Here is a 23,508-nt window from a genome sequence, read left to right on the forward strand (position 1 = left end):
ACCATTAGTAACTGGCCTCCAGCTGGACCATGCCACTGATCAGAACCTTTAAAGTCCTGCAATTTAGCCAGTTTTCAGTCCATCTCACTGTCTACTTGGCTTGTCCATTCTCATTAGTCTGCTGATAACAATGTTATAGGAGATGGTGTTGAAGATAAACAATATCCACTGCTTTCTGTAGAAAAAAACAAGCTGAAGAAGACATCAAGTACTTCAGACTTTTCCATGTCCTGTGTCAGTATGTTCCCTGCTCCATTCAGCAGCAGGCCCATATTATAGCTGATCTTCTTTTTGCTGCTGATAAACATGTTGAAGCCTTTCTTGTTGCCACTTTCATGCTTCATCATACTCAACTCCAGGTGAGCTCTGGGTTTCTTAACCCCATCCCTGCATACTGAAGTCTCTATATTCCTCTGGAGTCACTTGTCCCTGCTTCTACCTCTTGTACACTTTCTTTTTATGTTTGAGATTAGTTAAGAGCTCCTTGTTGATCCGTGTAGTCCTCATGCTGCTTCTACTTGATTTCTTGATTGTTGGGATGGTCCCTTCTTGATCTTGGAGAAAGGTGATCGTTGAAAACTGACCAGCTTTCCTGAGCCCCTCTTCTCTCCAGGACCATATCCTATGGGACTCTTGTAAGCAGGTCCGTGAATGTGCCAAAACCTGCTCTTCTGAAATCTGAGGTTGTGCCTTGGATTTGCCTTCTTACCTCCCCTCAGGATCCTTGAGGGTGCCCAGCTTGCTAAGCTGCATCTGGTCTATGTGACAGCAGGACAAGAGCTTAACTTCATGGGGCTGATCCATCTGTGACTCAGATGTAAATAAATGATTGTTCTGCTGAAACAACCTCTGCCTATCACTGATGTGAATCACGATTTAACTAATGGATACTTCATTGTTCAGACCATATATGCCCAGTAATGGATCACTACAGTACTTCAGACTTCCCACTGTCTCATCATTTCTTCCCTTCCCCTTCACCTAACTTGTGAACCTGTAACCAGTAAACAAGCACTTTTGATATTTTGTTTTAATATTTTGTATTTCGTTTTTATTTTACTTCTCCATTTCCCAGCTATTTCCCAATGCTTCTCAATTCAATCCTGTATTTTTCCATTTGTCTGGGACAGGGACAGACTTCCGGATGGTCCTTGCTCCACTGAAATCCATTTGCAACTTCACGTCAGCTGAAAAACCAACATCTCACCCTCCCATGCTATGTGCACTCTTCTTTGGCTTAATTACTTTTTGAAGTCTCTTGTTCATCCTTTTATCCTCCTGCTGTATTTATTAATACATGGTGCACATAACCCTTTGGGCATAAGTTAATATATCCTACACCTCTTTTCATTTCTCCTCTGTGTCCTTATTCAACATTTCTCTGTAACACTGCATGGTAGCCTACCTGCAGACCTTAAATGGCTTGTGTCTTAACCTTGATTTTATTTTTAATGCTGCTTAGCTTGGCTTTCTTTTTTTTCAAGAGGACAAGTTCAAAGTATTTATAATGATTTTTTAAATGTATTTCTCACTTTTGTTTATAATCTCCTGCAAACTGGAAGCAGAGCTCCTTTTCTTTATTGGTATGTCATTTCTATTGCCTTGAACTGCTGGAGCTGTTCAGTCGTCAGATTTTAAATACCCTCAGACTTCAGGGATACTTGGAGCCAGGATTTTTAGTCCAATCAATCTCTGACTGTGGGGCTCCCTCTGAATGCTATCTGACATTTATTTATTTTTATTAACGAGCATTTTCTCCCTCAGGATAGGAAACAATGACAACAACAAAACAGACATACAAAATTACACAGACTTTGCAAAAAGTTATTTTTATAAAGCTGGCCAGATTTGAGCCCATCAGTACTACTCTGTCCCCTTACTTTGTCCTCCTTGTCTTTCTTAATGGTGATATAAAGACACTTAAGGAATATTTCTCTTGGCTGGAAATCAAGACTAGCTCCTACTGTGAGGGCTGAGCAGACCGACGTCAGTAACTCAGCAGAAACTTGCTTGAAGTCAGCAGGCCCCAAGTGGGTTCATCCATGTCCAGGCCTGCACCATGAGCCCTTCTGAGCCCTCTGCACTCCCACTCACTTTCAACTCCCATTTCTCCTCCTGCTATCAGGATCTCTCCCAATCCCATGCCTGAGCTCATTAGCTAATGAAAGGGCAGCAGCTAGTTCCAGCATGTGCCTGTCTCATAAGCAATATGAAGTACCCTTCTTAAATTGTTTTCCAGGCATAAACCCCACCTGTTCATCTTTTATTAATTTCCCCATCACTTTGTTTAGTCTCTTCGTAATTATCTCTGTAAATATTTAATGGTCACTACATTGATCGGTATAGCCATTCTTGCTTTCTTTAATGGCTCAGGCTTGCTGTAGAATACAAGAACTACACAATTCAGTTTAACAAATTATGGCTACAGAGCCAGGTCCTCAGCTGTGCTCACTTCTATCAGAGAGAAATTTCTGCTACATTTTGGAGAGGGAAACGTTCCTCTCATCCTCCTCTCTCCAAAGACCACATCACAGAACAATCTCTATCTTTTTGCCCATTCGCTTGCAATATCTCCCTATCTAGTAGACATATTTATTGTTTGCATGGCAGCAGATCTAAAGAAATACCTATTCCATTGCACCCAACACTGTACAAATATAAACTAGGGAGAAAGGCTCTGTCTCCTGGAGAGAATATAGAAAAATAAGATATTACATTATCTAATTACAGGATTGAAGCAGAGCTGTCATTTGTGTCATTGTTATCCCCCTCCTTAATTTTATCATCCTTCCCTCCTGCCTGCTCTTCAGGTTGCTCTTCTGCAGAACACAAAGCCAATGACACATCTGAGTTTGATTCAAAGTGAACTAGTGAGCGCTTCAAGGCAGGGATTGTCTCTCTCACATGTCGGCATAACAGCTTTCAAAAACCCACCTGCCATAAAGTGTGTCCCCGTTCTCTGGTAGCCCTCAGCAAAGCTCTGTGAGCATGATTCAGCACTGACTACTCTCAGCAGCATAAAAAATTCTCTGAATGTGCGTCATTTTCCTTGAATAATTCCTTTTCTGTAGTGCTGCTTCATTAACTCTTCTAACTGACAAGTTTTTCCCTGATCCAAGCTTTCATTTCCACTTTGAAATGTCTTGTTAGACAAGCCTCAGATCCTTCCAATTCTGCTCCATTACTGTTTTTCACCTATTATTAATGAAATGGTCAGAGTTTAACAATCTCCATTTTGGTTGTTAATATCATTGCATGTACTAAGGACTGTATCAGTGTCTACGCAGATGTATTTTTATTCACATCTGCTGTGGGATATATATAATTTGCAAGCAAAATTGGTGCTCTCTCTACACCTTCCTTCTTTTCTTTTTTGCAGTAATGAAATTCAAACACTTTGCTGATTTTGCTGCAAGACCCTCTTCCTAGACGATCTTTCTTCCATGTTTATGCTTTCTCTTGAGTGCTGATGATATTGCAAGAAGTTACAAAATCCATCTTTTCTGCTCGTCTCAGAAATGCTCTGAAACTTTCTGGGCAGATTGTAAATGAGATGACCCTGAAGTGGGGTTTTGTTTGTTTTTTTTCTTTTTCCTGAGCATACAGCCAGGTGATGGCATTGTAAGCCTGAGTGCATAGGTTAACCACTCATAAGTACACCTTTCACCATACTGTTCTGGGTCCCAAAGGCAGCACTTGACCCACAGTTGTCTCAGGGGTCGGTTTTATGGAAAGCTATATGTGTTCTAGAAGATCTGACCTCATTGCTGGTATGGCAAACTGGAAAGTCTTTGTAAGGAATCTACAATGAGGATATTTTTATAAAGCTTATGTAGGCTCATTCTATCAATCAGGATATGCCTCTTTCAATAAAAACCAGGTAAGCATGTTTGTTTAGAGGCAAAGCAAAGATACTAAAGCTGCCAAAGCTTCAGTTGTACTAGGTATGAAGCAAACCAATCTTCAATGTCTTGAAAAAGATTCAAAGCTTGCCTTAGTGGGCACACTGAGTTTTAGGGGTCCTCTACCGATATAGAAAAGACTGTGGCCTTCTTGCCATATGCCACTGTTAGGGACCTGGCTGTCCTAAGAGGGATTTTGTATCTCTTTACATGCCCCAGCAATCTCCAAGCACTGGAATTTCTTCTCAGAGGTATTTGCTCCATCACACAGTAGAGAATTCATAAAGCTTCTTCAACTTGCAATCAAGGAACTACAATGATGGATTTGGGCCTTCAGGTTTTAACAGAAATAAAACTGTTAGATCTGCAAGTCTATTCTTTACAAAGAAGAGACTTCTTCACCCCCAAATTAGCAAATGTGTTTATTGAAGCAATAGTGATCCATAAAGACACAGGTTTGTTTTAGTTTTTATGCTACTTTCCAAGAATTTAATTTTATGCTCTCATCTCTTGATAAGGAACTATCATTGTTGGAATGAAGCTTGGATGTCCAGACCTGATCTTCCTGTTGGTTTTGGAGGATGGCAGGCTGTTGATGGGACACCCCAAGAAACCAGTGACGGTAACATTGCTTGATGTTCCTTATCTCCCTTTCCAATGCTTTAGTTCTTTGTGGCAAATGAAGAGTTGATGATAGGTGAGCCAGGGCCAGTACAGGGCCTGTGACAACCTCTTGTACCAGATAACCACATTGTCCTGTGGGCCTCCTCCTGAGTTGGTCTGAAATATAAAATAGATCTGTTCTTATTATGCCACTGATCACAAGGCATAAACACAAGATTCTGCATGAGGAGGGTCCGGTTGGTTGCAGAAATGTAGTTTCTTTGCCAAAAGATGGCTTGCACATTTTTTAGAGAACCTGTACATGAGCGTGATCAAAGGATTTCTCTTCCATTATATGTTAGCCAGTTTTTGGAGCCTTCGTTAAATTGTCTCAGTAGTCTCTAGATAAGAGAGAAAAAGTGAAAATCCACTGCTGTTTCTTCCCAGTCCTTAGTTTTCCAGTTCTTATAGGAAGTTCTTCAGTCTTCACTGCTAAGGGCAGCCCTCAGGAATCTTGCAGCCTGGATGTGAAGGAGAAAGTCCAGAGAAGGGAAGACTTTCCTTTGGTTGAGGAGGAAAGGATTAGAGACGTTCTGGGCAGGCTAGACATCCACAAATCCAAGGGCCCGGATGGGATGCACCCACAAGTACTGAGGGAGCTGGCAGAGGTTATTGCCAAGCTGCTCTCCATCATCTTTGGAAGGTCCTGGAGAACTGGAGAGGTGCCTGAGGACTGGAAGAAAGCCAATGTCACTCCAGTCTTCAAGAAGGGCAAGAAGGAGGACCCAGGCAACTCTAGGCCAGTTAGCCTCACCTCCATCCCTGGAAAGGTGGTGGAACAGCTCATTCTGGATGTCATCTCCAGACATATGGAGGAAAAGGAGGTGATCAGGAGTAGTCAGCATGGATTCGCCAAGAGGAAATCCTGATTAACCAAGCTGATAGCCTTCTATGATGGAATGACTTGCTGGACAGATGAAGGGAGAGCCGTGGACATTGTGTACCTTGACTTCAGCAAGGCTTTTGACACTGTCTCCCATAACATCCTCCTAGATAAACTCAGGAAGTTAGATGAGTGGACAGTGAGGTGGATTGAGAACTGGCTGAAAGGCGGAGCTCAGAGGGTCGTCATCAGTGGCATGGAGTCTAGTTGGAGGCCTGTGGCTAGTGGTGTCCCCCAGGGCTCAGTACTGGGTCCCATCCTGTTCAGCTTCTTCATCAATGACCTGGATGAGGAGACAGAGTGCCTCCTCAGCAAGTTTGCTGATGATACCAAGCTGGGAGGAATGGCTGACACACCTGAGGGCTGTGCTGCCATTCAGAGAGACCCAGACAGGCTGGAGAGTTGGGCAGAGAGGAACCTCCTGAGGTTCAACAAGGGCAAGTGCAGAGTCCTGCACCTAGGGAAAAATAACTCTAGGCACCAGTACAAGCTGGGGGCTGACCTTGTGGAGAGCAGCTCATTGGAGAAGGATCTGGGAGTGCTGGTGGATGACAAGTTGACCATGAGCCAGCAATGTGCCCTTGTGACCAAGAAGGACAATGGTCTCCTGAGGTGCATTGGGAAGACTGTTGCTATCAGGTCGAGGGAGGTGATCCTGCCCCTCTACTCAGCCCTGGGGAGGCCTCATCTCGAGTCCTGTGTCCAGTTCTGTGCTCCCCAGTACAAGAGAGACATGGAGCTACTGCAGAGAGTCCAGTGTAGGGCTACGAGGATGATCCGAGGGCTGCACATCTGCCTTGTGAGGAATGTCTGTGAGAGCTGGGCCTCTTCAGCCTGGGGAAGAGAAGACTGAGGGGGGATCTTACCAATGTGTACAAGTACCTGAAGGGAGGGTGTCAAGGGGACAGGGACAAACTCTTTTCATTTGTCCCATGTGACAGGACAAGAGGCAATGGGTAGAAATTGAAGCACAGGAAGTTCTGCCTGACCGTGAGGGGGAATTTCTTCCCTGTGAGAGTGATGGAGCACCGGAACAGGTTGCCCAGAGAGGTTGTGGAGTCTCCTTCTCTGGAGATCTTCAAGGCCCACCTGGATGCAGCCTTGCCTAACATGCTCTAGGTGACCCTGCTGATTGTGGAGGTTGGACTAGATGATCTCCAGAGGTCCCTTCCAACCTTACTGATTCTATGGTTTTAGCAGATTTACAGTAAGATGTTTATATATCCATGGTCTAAATGAGCCCTCCTAAAATGATCAGCTTTAACCAAAACCAGCTTTAACTGCATATCAAGCACTTGAGGCTTACACCAGAATTTGCAGTGTCATTAAGTACCAACCTGTTAGGTAGCATTAGACTTGAGGCTAAGTGGTTTAGCAGACTGTCAAGGGAAATTAAGCTTATAACTTCTTGGTCGAGTTCCTGTAAACTTTTGAAAGGGCTCACCAACACCCAATATTTTTTTTCTAAGAGAAAGTATAATATTTTTATATAGTTTTCAATTACAAAAATTACTCATTCTCTTACTTTCCCTCTCTTCTCCACACAGGTATGTACAGATGTGGCCCTACTTCAGTTCAAGCTGTTAAACATGGTCACGTTTGCTTCCAGTTTGATGCTCCTTTTGTCTTTGCTGAGGTACACAACTAAAAAATTTTAGTTCATTGAATGACATCAGTGGGAATATAGGTGAGACAGAAGAAAGGACTCCACTGCAGTTTACGAATTGCCGTGTTATATCCTGTGTCCACTATGTCAGAGACAAATCTCACAATCATATTGTGATGTGCAGGCCAGAAGGTGTGACAGAGGTTTCTCTAATCTCTGCTCACCAATGCAATAAGCAGGAAAAACTGTTCTGCCTCATATCAAGCTTCAGGCTATCTATCCTTCCCAAATTTCAGCTATGCTGGTAGTAGAGTCACTACCTGTAGCTGCTCAACTTCACCCCTTGTTGGTTGTTACTTCCTTCTCAGGCTTGCCGCTAGGCTGGGCACGTTAGGTCCCCTGCTTGTTTCAGTCAAAATGGATGAGGTGATTTTAAAGACATCTTTGCTCACTACATTCATTTTGGCTGCAGTGGGTCAGGAAGTGCTATTGTGAGCAGTTTAACTGGCAGATCTCATAGCAAAAGACCTCCACAAGAAGAGAGAGGGCCCAGTCTGGGGTTGTTAACCTTTTGCACCACCAGAGTTGATGTGCCCAGAACTGCAGTAGGTGTGGAACAAGTCTCTCTCAAATTGAATTGTATATGCTTAGGATATAAGAGACAAAAACTAGATATTTACTCTATAAAGCATTCCCCTCTGTATGACCTGAAGCTCTTTGGTGCAGGGAATCTAGCAGTCTGAACAACATTTCTCTTGCCTACCCATGTTTACACTGGCTGGTGTTCTGAGCTTGTAAATAGCAAAATGTATCTAGTCCTTATCTTAGCATGTGTCTATTTTTAAACATGGGATTTCAATGGGAGAAATTAGTAGGACTTTGGGTCAAGATATCATTGTTTTCAGGGGAGATACGCTGGCTTTCCTTCCGCTCTCTCTCTCCTAACTCAGTCCCTTTTTATTTAATTTTATAGGTGAATAGTGATATTGTTTACTCAAAAAGGGAAAAAAATGGAGCCCAAGTGATTGAAAAAGTTGACATGACTCATGTTGGGAAGTTGATTGTGACCAAGGAAATTGGGGGTGATGGAATGTTGGACATCACTGAGGAGTACAAGTTCCAAGAAGGTAACCCGAAGTGGTATGGAGACCTCACTGAGGTAGATTTACCACAAACAGATCCTACACCGTATATTTACAGACTTCTGGCACTGAAGGCACTGCATGAAAAGCTTCCAAAGTGCCCTCTAAAACTCTTTATTTCTATTTCCACCCAAATCCATTGCAGAATAGTGGTTCTTTGTTTGCTGCTCAGAAATGCTTCAGACTGAATGAGCTATAATGCAAACAAAGGGTAGTCATGGAGTAACATGAAGCATTCAAAACAGTTATAGGCTTTCTAAACAGCTGCTTAGGCATTTCTTACTTAGGCCTGAGACACAGAAGGCTAGATGTTCACACAGAATACATCATTTTTAGCTCCACTAACATCAATGAAACTATGTCAGTTTACCTGATATGACTTGAACCTTTAAAAGCAACTCACTTGGATGTTCTGAAGTTCTACTAATACTTAACATTTTCACAGGAAGTGTGACTCTCCTCATCTGTTCATTTCAAACACCTTGTGGTTGTGCACCCTTGTGACTGATGACTGGGCTAGTGCAGTACTCCTGTTTCTCTTTTAATATGATTTTTATTCATTTCTAGGCTCACACGAGGAGAGACTGGCTCTTGAGACTGCTGTGATGTATGGTGTTAAAAAGCAAATTACCCAGGATACTGTGTATCATCCACAGACAGATGTTGACATGGATTTCCAAGTGCAAAAGGCAATCCTTGGCAGTGACTTTAAAGTCACTATAACTTTCAAGAACAAAAGCCACAACTATTACAATGCTATTGCATACTTTTCAGGAAATATAGTGTTTTATACAGGAGTCAAGAAAAGTGAATTCAAGAAACACTCTTTCAGTGTGACACTGGAACCCTCCTCATGTAAGACTGGCATACTTGTTTCCAAATATGTTAACTTTTTTTCCCTGTGTCATTAGCCATCACCAAAGTTTTTTTTGCATGGTGTACCCAAATCTAGTAGTTAGGGATTGGATACTATATTGGGTATCAAGGATAGGATACTATATTGGTTATCAGGAGGCCATGCTTCCAGTTCTGGCTGTGCTACCAATGTCATTTAAAGCTGAGGCTGTTTTCTTCAGGCTGCTTCTCCCTGTATAATGCTTTCTTATACAGACCTGCATGTCTGGGAACTGTTGATTATTCTCATTTAGTACACAAGAAAAAGAAGAGGCACAGTTATTAAGCTGCAAGGTATCATCTTTCATACTTTTAATCTCCTTCCAATAGCTCAGGAAGGAACTGTTCCTGAAAGAACAGTTTCCAGAAGAAAAAAGGTCTAGTTCCACGCATGCAATTTACAGGGACAAAAAGAGTTGACTGTCTTGTCTCACTGGGAAGAACCTGAAAAGGGAGAGTCTCAGAGTGGTTCCAGGTGTACAGCTGGTTTTGGAGAACTGGGTGGTTCAGAGTTTGTACATTTACAGTGATCTAAAACGTTCAGCTGCAACTAGAACGTGCTGCTACCTATAGTACAGGAGTTTGTCAGGTGGACATATACCATTAAGATGAGTTATCTTTACAGATGTAACATGTACATTTCCTGGTGCCCTCTGGACTGCGGTGGGAAGATACTGCCTCCCTCTTCTCATGAGAAAAATAGTTTTTTGTAGCTTAGCACACATAACTGAAGGCTGGATTTTGCACTGCTCACAACAGGGAAAAGGGATGTTCTTCTTTTTTACTTTGGATGTAACCAAGCTGTTTCCTGTCATTCATGGCAGTCCCTTTCAGAAGGTCTTCTGTATGTGTCAGGGACCTGCTAGTATCCAAGGTGCTACTGATTGCAGAGCCTGGCTTCTCCCAGCAACAGGTGACTGTCAAACACTTGTTTCCCTGACAAGCCTGGGTTCTTGGATCAGAGCCTTCAGCTCAGCAAAGATGATAACATGCTTTTAAGGGATCAAGGCCTTCCCTCCTGCCTAAGTCAGAGGATCCTCCACTGGAATTCCCCACTGAGCAAGTCAGGAGCCATGATTTTACCTTCTCAATGCTGCTACAGAGCAAAAGCAATCTCTACTGAGTACAGAGGGAGTTGCAGGACTGTGGGGTACCAGACGATGCGTTCCCCAGATCCGAGTCTGGTTCCAGGTCGTAACCTCCCTGGCTGACCTCTGAATTTTCTCATCTGTCAGAAAAGCGGTATGAGGTAAGGGGTGTGAACCAGATGCTAGCAGAAGAAAAAGCAAGGATGTCCCCACAAGGTGCTGGGGGCTTGCTGATCCATTTTCTCCCAGGGAGTGTAGGTTTTGCTTTCTGAGTAGCAGTGACTTGCAGCCCCCTCAGATGGGCCTGACCTATCTCAGGCAGCATCTTGCTTCTGTGAGAGGCTCTTGCCAGTAGCTGCTGGCTCCTTCTGAACTGAGAGCTCAGGGAGAGCTTCTGACCCTCACAGAGGTTGGGTCTTGCTCCTGTGAGAGATCAATTTGTAGCCCACGGCTTCTGCTGCATTCCCAGCTCATGAGGCAATGTGAGTCCTCACTTCTCAAAGAGGCTGCTTTTTGTCCCACCCTCTGTGGAATCCCAGTTCTAACTGTGTCTGTAAACAACCCCTCAGTTTTCTCCTTCACTTTGAGCACTGTTTGAAACCATATATTTTGCTTTGGAGATTAATCTCAATAAAGGAGGAGTCCGCTTACGGGGAGCTACAGACGAAGGTTAATGAAAATTCTGCCTTCCATCTACAGCAAAGCCCCAATAGCTGCTCATCTGTTCTTTCAAACTCTCCCAGCTCTTTTGGGAGGAGTTTGGAAATGCACTCTCTCTGGCTTGTAATGGGTTGTTCCAATTCATTCTATCAAAAAGCAGTGTTACTTTATTGGCTTGCATCAGTTGTTAAGTATTTGATCTAAAATGCTGCAAAACTTTGGAAACTTGGTTAGTCACAGTAAAGAGATCAATTTCAGCTGCTTGGTCTAAATACTATACTACTTTCTTCCTTTGCTTATATGACAGGAGGAGAATTTGGAAGTATTTTAGGAGATGTGCAAATATCTACTTCACCTTTCGTCTGTGTTCTGTGCTTAGTTCCAGGGGTTACGTCCACTCTTGCACTAAAGGTCTATGTAAGATAGTATCACTTAACAGGCAGCTTCTGCAATGCTTTGAGGTTCATCTATCTATCTCCTCTGTGCAAGGGATAAAATAAATAGGTGAGGTTTTAAGCTTCATGGAGCTACATCATTCTTTCTTTTTTGAGTTCAGTAAATGGTTTGAAAAAAAAGCTTCCTGAAATTGTGATGGAAATTCTAAATTATAGTGACCAAAGGTGAAGGAACGTAGACAGGAACTGGACAGCAGAGCACAAAGAATAATCTTTTTTGTATGTGTACCAAAAGTGTGTCCCTATTGCAACACCTGACAAAAGTGACATGTTTTAAGATGTTACCACCTTTCAAGTTGGAAATGACTGCTTCTGGCTACAGTGACTGACTTTCAGTTCACATTATCCCATGATAGGACAAAATAAAACATGCCAGTTATGTCATGAATTCTTTTGCCTTTGCCTTGGGAAGGAATGTGTATTCAATCAGGAATCGTGTCTTTGTGGATAGGCAGTGTGAAGGAAGGTGGTGTGATCATTTGCAACTGCATGAGAATACTCTGTCAAAGGTGCGATAGTAGGATACCCTCTCAGGAACTCAAGCAGAATTTGTAGCCTTAGTTCATGGCAGGAAGTGTGTATATATATACGTATGGAAGTAACGAAATTTTACAATATAATGAAGATGTGTCAAAGGCATTCTTCCAGACCATGCTATTGAAAGAATGAAGCAAACAAAGTTTTCAAACGGGAACCAAATGCATGATTTGCAGAATACCAATTAAAGGAATTGTGGGGGTTGAAAACATCTTTGAGGATTTGAATATCTTAAACCTTCTAGTGTCTTCAAAGATGCTCTCACATCTACTCAGTTATATTTAGTTTTGTCCTTTTTTTTGAAAGGCTGTAAGGCAGCTCAGTTTTGTGTCTCCCTTAGCTTTCCCAGGTGCACTAAGTGGTACTGGCAACTTACCAGCACAGCCAGTGCTACAGAAATGAAAGTCAATTATTCTTTTTTTCCTGTAGTGATTAAATTTAAACAGAAAAGTTCTTCTTTCCTTCCCCTGTAAAGTAAATTTCACTTAGAATGCATCTTACTTATTTATTTATTTACTTTTCGCACAGATGAAGAATACCTTACCTTCTTTATAATTTATGATTTGTGGCATTATGGGAAATTCTTTTATAAGAGATACAGAGTGAGGGGAAGGGAAAGGGAAAATATCAAACAAATTTAAGGCTGGCCTGGTAAATCCAGGTCAGGTGATCATCAAGGGAACAGCTCTGAAACCAAATCAAGGAACTAGTTTTGATGCAAGTGGATCAAAAGAGTGAAAAGGGATGAATATGATTTACTCAATTAACTTCAATTATCTCAGTGTGCACAGTGTATGTCATAAATACAATACAAATAATGGATAGCAGTAATAATCATAGTTAACAGATGGGAGATCTTGATATGTTTACTAGGGTTGTAATGAATGTTTATTGAGGCAAGAGCTTCAGATCTATACGTTCTTCCTGGTCACCTAGTTAGTACGTCTGCCTCTGTACATTAAATTCTCACACCATTGCTGTGCTGGGAATTGCAATTCAATATGGTTAAAATTAATGATTCCCTGCATCTCAGCCGTCTAGCCAAGGGGGACTTGTTCCTTCCAATAATTATCATCTGGGAGCATATGAAAGCTCTTTCGAGGGGATGCTGAAGACAGGAGAACCCGCTTGCTAAATTTTCAGGCAGTAGGGCAGAGGCGGATACCCAGCAGTGCTAGCACTGCTCTGGAGAGCAGGTGACCTTCCAGGTAGCCAGCATGGACTCACACGCTGAAACAGCTGCTCTGGCAGCATCCCCAGTGGCATCACTCTGCAGGGAAGAGAGACAGAGAAAGCACACAGGTGAAATAAATGAGTAAATATTTACAAGCGAGATATTCAAAGGCTGGTTTGGACCACTGTGCCCCAAGACTATTTATTGCCATCCTTACTTATTTTGTGGTAGTGCCTATGAACCTTAAACAACAACCTGGGCCCACTGTGACAGGTGCTGGACAGAGGATATACGCAGACATAACCCTTGCCCCAGGGAACTCAGCCTGAATGAAAAGAGGACAAAGTATGAGGGAGAACTGTGAGGTGAAAAAGAAAAAAAAAAAAAGAAAAAAAAAAAAAGAAGAAAAAAGATAGTTTAGCAGTCATCCTTTGGTGCCTGGTCACCTTTTTCAGTTCACTCATGTAACTGCTGCCTGCAGAGGCAGTCATGAGGGAAGGAATCACTAGCCTTCAGATTGCTTCAGACACCTTTTTTCTTCTTTGTTTCTCCAATCAGCTAGTAGTTTTGATGTTGTGATCAAATCAAGCGAGTACCTGAGTGAGCTTCTGGACCAAGCCTCCTTTCATTTCTTTGTCACGGCACGGATCAAGGAAACCGGAAAGATTCTGGCTGTGCAGAAAGCTGTGGTACTGGAAATTCCCACACTGCATATCAAGGTACTGCAGGGACCAGGGTGGTTGTTGCGGGGGCGGGGGTTGGTGCACAACTATACCTTGCACAGACTGGCCACTATCAGGCTGCCACGTTGACTTCTGGGACAGGTGTGCACGTGCTTTTGCGTGTTAGACCTTCAGCCTAACATGGAACTTATAAGCAGCAGCTAGCCAAAGCCTGTGAGCGTGTGTGCGTATGTTATACAGTGTACTGAGTATCCCGACATTGAAAGACTGAAGCTGATGGCATCACCTGTAGTTGTAGGGAGCTAAATGATCTCTATGGAGATGAAGGGGAAAGGATTTGAGAAAGCTGGAGAAACTTTCAGGGTAAAAGAAATTATGTCACTCAAGTCTCTAACTACTTCAAAAGTCTTCAGAAATTATAATTAAAGTAACACAGCGCACAGACTTCTCACAGAGGAATAAAGGGCAATAATGTTATGGTGAATTTGCTTGAAAAGCTTCTACAGATTTTGTGAAAAGTTCCTCCAAATGTGGACAGGCGACATTTGTCTGGGATGATGCTTTTAGGATACTGCTTTGCTGCCACTCTGTGAATGCGCTTTCAGTGTAGTTTCATGAAGGTTCAAGCATTTCTGCGGATGGTGGTATCGTATCTACAAAAATGCGATAGCGTAGTGAGTCTGATAGGATAAGACCCTATGTTGTATGGCAAAGACTTTAAAATTTCAGGGCTGAGACTTGGGCATCCAGATAAAATGCCTTATTTTCAAAAGTAGTGAGCCTTCATCTACTTTGAATGATGTCACTTGCATCTGCTTTTTACATAATATTAAAAAAAATGGTCAGGAAGCTTTATATAATCATGAATGAAGCACCCTAAAATTCAGGATATTGGAAGAAATCTGAGTTTATAGATCTTCCTTCTTCCCATATATTTATTTGAACCAATGCTCAGGTTTCCATATAATAATACATATGGTAATCTGAAACAGCAACCTTCTGTAGAAAAAGCTTTTTAAAAATGTAGATCAAAACTACCATGAAGCTTGCAAAAAATTCCACTCGATTTCTTGGACTACAGAAATGTCACTAAGGCCTAATCCAGTTATTGGCATTTTCAAATAAAAGTTTTTTGTTATACTGAGCTTTTTGGAGAGGAGGTAAACAAGATAAATAAACTCTGCTTCAAACGCCTTCTTCAATAACCAAATTTAAAAAATACAGAGTTCTTTCAATTCAATACTTGAACCGAACATCTTATCCAAAATCCCCAATTTCAGCTTCAAAATAGTTTATCTTCCCTAGTTGTTATGCAGAAAGGAGGCTTAGTGTATGGGATAGACTGTTGTCCAATAACCATGTCTTCTAGCAGAACTGAGTTTGTCTTCTCTGCTTGTGATGTGTAAAAATAACCTGAAATTTTAATAGTTGCATTTTTAAGCATGTGTAGGTATATGCAGGTGTACATACATCTGTATTTATACAGGGAACTCAGTTTTAGTGTTTTCTTTGAAATCTGTGAAAGCTCATTTCCCTACTTTCCTTGTCCAGCTTCTTCCCTGAATTTGATGGGCAAACTGAACTTCTCAATCTGAAAGTAAGGGAGAAGAATGAAAAATGTATTTTCTTTCGTGTCTCTGGATACTCCTTTGATCTTTCTCTGTTGGTCTAAGATCATCAGAGTTAATAGTTGAGAAAATTATATCTTATTCTAATGTATCTTGAGACTAGATTACAAAAAACACAGATCATACTTTCAGTTGCATGTGTGGGAATTTGGGATGCTTTTCAATTCCAACCAGTGATCTTCAAATATCTAAATGTGTAATTGAAATCAGGAGACCATAAGGCCTCTAATTCAGACAGGGCTTCTGAAAAGGCCATTAATGTCTATTTGCAAATTCAGGTGGCTAAATGCTTTTGAAACATGGCTGTGAGTGTCTCATCCTTTACTCCAGTCAATATATTGGTATTTGGCTCAGGGAGATCCCTAAGACTAGGGTCTTTCTAGCTTTTTGCAACTGTCAGACTCCTTAAAAAATTGCAGTAGTGCTGCAGGCCCCAGCATAGCACTTTAAATTTACTAATAAGATACTTGTTTTTCTTAGTCACCTTTCCCAAATCCCTTTGAAGTAGTCCATGGCTCAGATGGGCTGTGCCAGCCAGAGGTTGCAAATCTCTGTCCATTTCTTTCATTCTGTGAGAAATTTTCATTCTAAGAAAAATTTTTCCTAGGGTAAAAAGAAGTCCTTGCATCTGTTCTTTGTTTAAAATAAAAGTATGGAGATGTTTTCTGGGCATCTGTATTACTGACACTGATCTGAAGGGACAGACAGCTCCCTTCATCTGTGTACTGTAATATATGTGGATGTCAGTGTGATCTCTGTTCATTAGTCATGCAGTTTTGTATTTGCCAGTGTACAATGTTTAGGTTTATTCTATGTAGGGGTTATGGAGGACAACCAGCTATCAAGTTTGTCTAGCGCAAACACGCAGTCAGAATCCCTTTGGACTATGAAAGATGATCGTAAGGTGGTGGGAAGAAAGGCACAGCAGTGCTGAGAGGTGCAAGGAGCACAACCTAGTGTTTCAAGTTCAGAGTATTAAGATGTGCCCCTCTGTTTTGGAGCTCCGCATCATGAACAGGCTGTACACATCTGTCCTGGCAGGGAGCCTGGAGAAGAGGAACATATCAGGGAGGAAGACCTTACTCAAGCTGGTTGCCCCTCAGCTGGGCACTCAGCTCCAGGACTGTGCAGGCAGATTTCTGTATTTTCTATGGAAATGAGTGCCTGCCTTATGATTTGCCACATGGCTTGAGAGAACTGCATGGACAGGAAAACAGGCAGAAGCAGAGCCTATGGGCATCCAACAATTTTCTTCTGACTAGACTTACACTGCCTTGTGTTATTTTGCTACATACTCCAGGCCTCCTCCTCCTTTCTTTCCTTGCCAGTGCTGTGTATTTAACCCTACAGATTTCACTTTGGTCCATTTTACTACTATCAGCTGGTGGAGCTTTGTCCTTTCCTTGTTTTGCAGACTCAAGGTGAGACAGTAGTTGGTAGAGAAATGTCTGTGATTGTGGAATTCACCAACCCTCTGAAGCAAACCCTGGAGAATGTCACGCTTCGCCTTGAGGGACCTGGTGTGCTGAGACTGATGAAAAAGGACTTCAGGTAAGGAAGGAAGCAGAACTAACTGAGAGGTTGTCCCTTCTTGCTCACAGGGGGCAGCTCATGGGAGACACGTAACTAATGCAGTGGTGAATAATTCAGACCCTGTCTCCGTATTTTAAAATTCAATACACGGAGAAACTATAGGTCTCAACAGACAGAAGGAGTCATGCTGTCCCTTGCAGTGCAAAGAGAAACTGTAAGAGCATTTCATCCATTCAGTATTGGATGGAAGAAATGCGTTGGAGAAAGGGATAGTGGTTGTGAGTAGCTGCTAACACAACTGGAATTTTCTTTTCCACAGTATTACATTATTTTTATTGCTTGACAATAGCACTTGTGAGCTGCTATCATAGAAAGAAAGATAGATTTATCCTGCACATGAAGTGTTTACTGCCTTGTGCTCATTATGCGTAAATCAAGTCTTGTGCAGCTTTTCTAAAAAGGCTTTTCTCCATTCATATTAATCATGACTATGCAATACATTCAGATAACTCAGATGATTTTTGCAAGTCAAGGCACAAAATCATTTGGGCCCTATAGAACCTGGCTCTTTGAGTGGCTGATGGAGTGTATCATGCCAGATAGCCACAACGAATGTGCAAGCATAGAGCTTCCCTCCAGTAGCATCGCTTTCCAGGGCATGCCTGGAGGGGCATGCAGGGAGCAAGATGATCCCAGGCCTGAAAGCAAGGAAAGCCCTTCAGCAGTCTTCACTATTCTAGGAGTTGCACTTAATTCTGGTACAGTCGTATCTGTATAATAAGTAGGTAGTTTTCTAGACACTTTTTCCATTTAGAGTTCAGTGTTACAGGTGGTAAGAAATAAACCACGGGTAGGACAGAAACATACCCTGCAGTCACTACTATGACAAGAACTTGTGATAGAGACTCCCAAAGTTGAGCTGCTGTGGACATGTATTGGTGATACTGTTGCTGTCCCAGCACAGAGCTTCATGTTAGCCAATTCCAGGATATATAGCCGGGATACTTCGAAGATTTTGCAGCAGTTGCTGAGCCTTGGGCAGCTGAAGTGATGTTATCTATCATTACCTGTGCTGATGGTTCCCAGGTGTGTGCAAAAGAAGTCTGAAAAATTGCCTGTGCTTCAGTAGCTGCATAAAATGTCAGCAATACCTGCAGCCAGTAGGGAAGGTCTGAGTCTGACTGCACCTGAGCCAGGGGAAAAAAAAGATCAAAACCAGGCTCCAAATTGAAGCCGATAGAAAAAAATGACTTGAAAGGGCATCACGTTTTGTTTGCTTTGTGCACCTGATACGTCACAGACGCTGCTGAACATGACTCAGCATGATCCACACTCATTGCACAGGTCCCAGTAACAGCCCTCAGTGCTGCACAGCCATGCCGGACTCCCCTGGTGTTCTGCAGCCTTCTTGTTCCAAAAGCTCCTGTCAGCTCTTCTCACCTTCAAGGAAGCAAGAGTTGTCAGGGGCATCAAAGGCATAGGAGTTACGGAGAAATGTGACTCATGGAACGGACGTCACTTTCCTTCAAGTCACCGTATTTTTCCCTTCACAATAATGCTCTTAGTGTGATTTAAAATGGGAACGGATTGGCTTAGTCATTTTAACATTTTTGACTTAACTTCTCTGAGATGAATGAAGGCTGCAGGTTATACTCACAGAGGACAGAGCAGGGGGCAGTTGTAGTTTATTTAAATAAAAATCACATTTGCCTCCATGCATTCAGAGTGATAAATGGCTCCTGTGTGGTGATGGCTCAGCATATTATGCAGAGCCATTCATCATTAAGTTCTCTCCCAGGCAAATCAGATTAAGGTGGCTTTACTCCATTTGCAAAAAAAGAATTAAACCTATTCTAGGCTTTCTCCCTCCTTCCATTGTCCATCAGGAACTGTCACACATGGGATGTGTCTTTTGCAATTGTTTGCGGGGATGAGACTCTAGAATTATCTGTATTTTTAAGGTAGCTTTTCTGTATCACATGAATGACTCCACGAAACAGGTATGTGCACTGAGTGATCCAGCAGATACAATGTTATTCTGGGAATGAAGTGACTTGAAGGTTTCTGCCTTGACTATTCAGAAGGGCTCTGTAGTGATATTTAGTTATTAGCCTGAGACAGGTGAAGAGTATGACATGGAAAAGCCTTTGGCAGCCACAATCCCTATCTAGAGTATAGTCTTTGCATGACACCTGAGAATTAATCAGGCAGTGATGGATATTGTTAAAAGGATTTTAGCCAAGTGTGCATTCACACTAACCCATAAGTCACTTCAGGTGTTCTGCATATCCAGCTAGCATTACTGTTTGTAGTAAGAAGCAAGTTGGATTAGAAGTAGGACAGTGGAGAAATAGGAAAAGGTGGGTTTTATATCCCAGCACAGCTGTTCTCTTCCTGCATGTAAATATATCCCGTCTATCAATTAGAGATGAACACACTGCTCTCTCTCTGGGGCACCATGAGGATGCAGCCTGCAAACTTTCATTCCTAGAGAATCTGGCCCAGATGCTTCAGAATATAGACTAAACCTTGCTGCACAAGAGACTTGTACAATATCTTCCTCACTTTCCATACAGATAATCCCTTGCAGATCATTCCCATAAACTATAAATTAAAAAAGATACTTAACCTTGTGCAGCAATTGAAATCATTGCTTTATTATGCTGCCATTTTAGTGGGTATTTGATGGTGCAGGCCAGCTGAGGAGAACAGCATATTTCTCATTAAGAACAAAGATAAAAAGAGAGAAGGCACTTGCTGAAAGCAGTCTGCGTACGTTTACACTAAAAATATGAGCTTCCTCTTGTTCTTTTTCTTTTTTAAAACAAGGTACATGCCCCAGGGTATCTATGACTGTATATGCAAAACACAGTGTAGTGCCATGCAGCAATACCTGAGCTGGACTCTAAGGAGCTAGAATGCTGCTCCTTTTAGCAGGTTAAATTAGCCTGGGCAGACTTGCACTAAAACAATTATGCAGGTAGGAGGAACCAAAACTAGATAATTTCCAGCTAATTAAGGTTTCTCTATCTTGTGGCAAATTTTGCTAAACCTAGGCAGTCATTTCTGTCTTGACTGTAGCAGAGGACATGACATCTGAGAGACAAATCCTATCAGATGAGAATTGACAACAGTGACCAAAGTTTACAATAACTTTGCTCCCCATTTATTCAGGTGTTTACAGATTACCATAACCATGTGATGCTGATAAGACCACTGGCTCACTTCATGATCCTCCTACTTAATGTGAGAAAAGAACATTCATTTTTATAAATAGCTCCCCACTATGCTACCTCCTCCATTGGTTCCCTTCCTGACATCCCTCAAACACGACCAATCGATCAATATCACTCTTCAAAATCTGCACAGGAAAGGTAGTGAAAGCACTGAGAAAACACAGAAACCCAATACTTGAGGCTCTGTGTGCATCTTAATTGTTGCAAAAATTGAAAATCAAGAGCAGTGCAGAATACAGGTGGTTTATACTATGTGTTATTAAGAGTCATAGATTATGTAAAAGAGTAACTGTTAACTGCAGGACTCCCAAGAATACTTTGGCTTATTTGCATAGGCATGAAGAAGTCATCTCTGAAGTGGTCGGTGAGGAGGTATCCTCATATTACAATTGTGGCAGAGTTGCTCAGGGTAGAAGATGGCGTAGGGGCTCAGTTCCTTATCAGCACTGCACCTGGCTAGCACTTCTGAGCCAGGATTTGCTTAACCATTTAAGCAACCAGCAAACTATTGGATAATATGCTAGTAAAATTGAATTAAAAAGTAGAAAGATATGTTATCCATAAAGATGATCCTGAAAGTGACAGTGAGAGGAAGTGACAGGCAGCAGAGAAAACCTGATTCATTTTAGAAATTTAAAATTAGCCTGGAGGAATGTCTAGAAAAGACTTTGACAGAGTCAGTTCTGAGAGGACTGGAAGATGGAGGGAATAATTTATAGGACACTTACCAGGATGAGTGAAACTTTTTTTAAAAAAAAAAAAAAAAAGAAAAGAAAAGATGTATTATACCATCAATCTTCAGTTTTTCCGGTTCTGGGTCAGGCTGAGAACACTGGCTGAATGATTACAATATTGTTACTTTCCTTTTTTTCCTACAGACAAATCCCAGCAAATTCTACATTGACCTGGGAAGTAAAATGCACCCCGAAACGACCAGGGTTACGAAAGTTGATTGCAAGCCTGAATTGTGATGCTTTGAGGCATGTGTACGGTGAGCTGAACGTCCAGATTCAGAAACTATGAACAAAGGTGCTGTCTTCATCCTTTAATTAGCTGTATTTCAAAATATCTCATTAGATGGAAAAAAAAGAGAGAAGTAAAAATGTTATTATTTTGGTTAACCTCATGCCTACTAAAATGTGATAAAGAAAACTAACTGTAAATGCTGGGGAGAGCTGGAAAAATGCATCTGGATCATGAATGATTCAAAATTAGATATAAGTAATTAAAGGTAATTCTAGGTCATATTATTCCTACAGTTCACTTGTATTTATGGCCCTTTGCACTAGTGCTGGGAGGGAATCTGAAAGGCTCCATTCACTAAAGCAGTCTGAACTTTAGTTTTAATTAAGGTCTGATATTTCACTGATAAGAAAAAAAAAGAAAGAAAGAAAGGAGAAGAAGAAACCAGTGTTATATATTCTTAGAGTGAATTATACTATCTTACGATAGATCATTCAGGCTGCAATTAAAAACTGGTATTTCTAGCTACAGGGTCTGCTTTATCTTAAGTGTTAGAATTTTCCAGTTCATGGAGAACTCACTTTGCTGGAAGCCTCTCTCAGGATTTGTTATCTCCAGAATATTCCCAGCTCTCTGTTCCCACTTGCCACTTCAATATGCTTTCTCTCTTGCTCTTTCATGTGTATCTGCACCCACACATATTCCTTTATTTCATGACCTCATCCCACCATTTTTGATGCTGTTAATATGCTGTTCCTCTCTTTTCTTGATGAAAATCTGGAATTTTTCATTCCCCTGCTCAGAGTTCATGGCACCAAACTTGCATTTTGTGGTCACAGTGTGTTGTGAACTAGAGTTCAGTGGGGCAGGTTGGGATTCTTCTCCTCCCAGCTCCACAATCCTAACAAATGTCCTGCATTGACACTGCTATTTAGAGGATAAATCTGGATTTAACCACATCAGAAAGTGCCCCTGGAATCACAGCTACTGCAAAATCAGATTATATTATGTGTGAAAATATCTCAGGAGGACAGAAGCTCAACTGGATAAGGAAAAAAAGCATATACCTTGAGAACCAGAAACTCCACAAGCTGGATCTGCTTCCTGTCTCACTTAGAACATTTCAGTCTGTAGGGTGCAAAGGGGATACCTGCTTTTCTCCAGAGGCCCCTCTGGCCCAGAGCTGTTCCAAATGTATTGTTTCTATTAGTCTTCCATGCAGGTTCCTCCTCCATGCCAAGGTATGCACCCAATTAGGTGAAGCGTTTTTCATTTTTTCTCTCCTGTAATTCTTCCCAGGATCTTTTTCTGCACGAGGCAAAGATGCATGTGTTAAATTCAAATTTCCAGCTGCAGTGACCACCCACCAGCCATGGTGTGTAAAAGCATATCCCACAGTAACAAACAACAAAGGTGAGCTAACTGAGCTTCCAAAGAAGCTGAAAAGAACCTCTGGCTTATTAAATGCTGTGACTTTATTGTGCAGCATATGGCAAAGTCATTCTGTGGTCTTATTAGTGAGAGGGCAATGGTGATGACTTGTCTTCTGCTCCTCTTTTTGCCACACGCTACCTCCTAAGTAACCTTTGGCCAGTTGTTAAGTAAACCGAGAAAGGGGAGAAATACAGGCTACTCTTTCACTCCAGTATATGGAATAAAGTAGAGATTCGCACCACCTCATGAAGTGAATGAGTAACCCTGGAGCCAGGAATACCAAGCAGATTTCTGCAGGGCTTTCATTTCAGGCATGGGTACACACTTGTTTTGTGCAGCTTATGTGACCCATTAGAAACTCTGCAATAACAAAGTCTCTCAAAGAAGTCCTCTGAGACACATGGGACTGAACAACCTGTGCTGCAATGACAACCTCTATTAAGTGCTTATGCAGTTCTACTAGAGTCTATAACATCTAATAAGATTATCCATATTTTGCTCTTGCATATAATCCTGTTTTCCATTCTAGATTTTTAGTAGCTACAGTGTAACAGGAATTTAAAATAAAGCATATCTGATTGCTCTTATAGCTTGTGGTCTGTGTTTTGATCAACCACTACTTCTGAGTGGTAGCACTATAGACACCAGTTGCTGCATCTCTTATTTGTAAGAGTAAATTAAAAAGTTTGCTTCTGAGCCATGCTGATAAAAGTGACTTTTGGGTGCTGGGGAGAAACAACACTCTTTATTTAAAAAATAATAATATTTTGTTTTCAGTTTAACTATTTTAGCCTTTGTTTTTCTTTCTGTTTTAACAATTGACTACCTAATGTTCTGGAGGAGGTGGCAATTTCCAGAGCACATAATAGTGCCAGAGAAGAAAATCCACAGATTCCTCTGGGAATTGCTTTAACATGTCAGAGCCTATTAAATGGCCAATATGCTCCTCATGAGACCTTACCTTCATCCCACTTCTGAAGTGTACTCCTCTCAGCTAAGTATTTCAAACCATTTAACAAACAGTTGT

At 41.7% G+C, this 23,508-nt stretch overlaps 1 protein-coding gene across 2 annotated transcripts in view; it reads left to right on the plus strand.

The window, feature by feature from the left end:
* Positions 1 to 23,045, plus strand: part of F13A1 (coagulation factor XIII A chain) — a 67,629-nt gene extending 44,584 nt beyond the window's left edge. For both annotated transcript variants that reach the window (XM_062568069.1, XM_062568068.1), the window contains exons 9-15: positions 4,421 to 4,524; positions 6,996 to 7,084; positions 8,028 to 8,181; positions 8,764 to 9,051; positions 13,563 to 13,723; positions 16,730 to 16,866; positions 20,963 to 23,045. In XM_062568069.1, coding sequence (XP_062424053.1) covers positions 4,421 to 4,524; positions 6,996 to 7,084; positions 8,028 to 8,181; positions 8,764 to 9,051; positions 13,563 to 13,723; positions 16,730 to 16,866; positions 20,963 to 21,107 — 1,078 coding nt within the window. In that variant the 3' untranslated portion in view covers positions 21,108 to 23,045. The remainder of the gene's footprint in view (positions 1 to 4,420; positions 4,525 to 6,995; positions 7,085 to 8,027; positions 8,182 to 8,763; positions 9,052 to 13,562; positions 13,724 to 16,729; positions 16,867 to 20,962) is intronic.
* The last annotated feature ends 463 nt before the right edge of the window (positions 23,046 to 23,508 follow it).

The sequence above is a fragment of the Rhea pennata genome, chromosome 2, assembly GCF_028389875.1.
Source record: "Rhea pennata isolate bPtePen1 chromosome 2, bPtePen1.pri, whole genome shotgun sequence".
NCBI classification, from domain to species: Eukaryota; Metazoa; Chordata; class Aves; order Rheiformes; family Rheidae; genus Rhea; species Rhea pennata.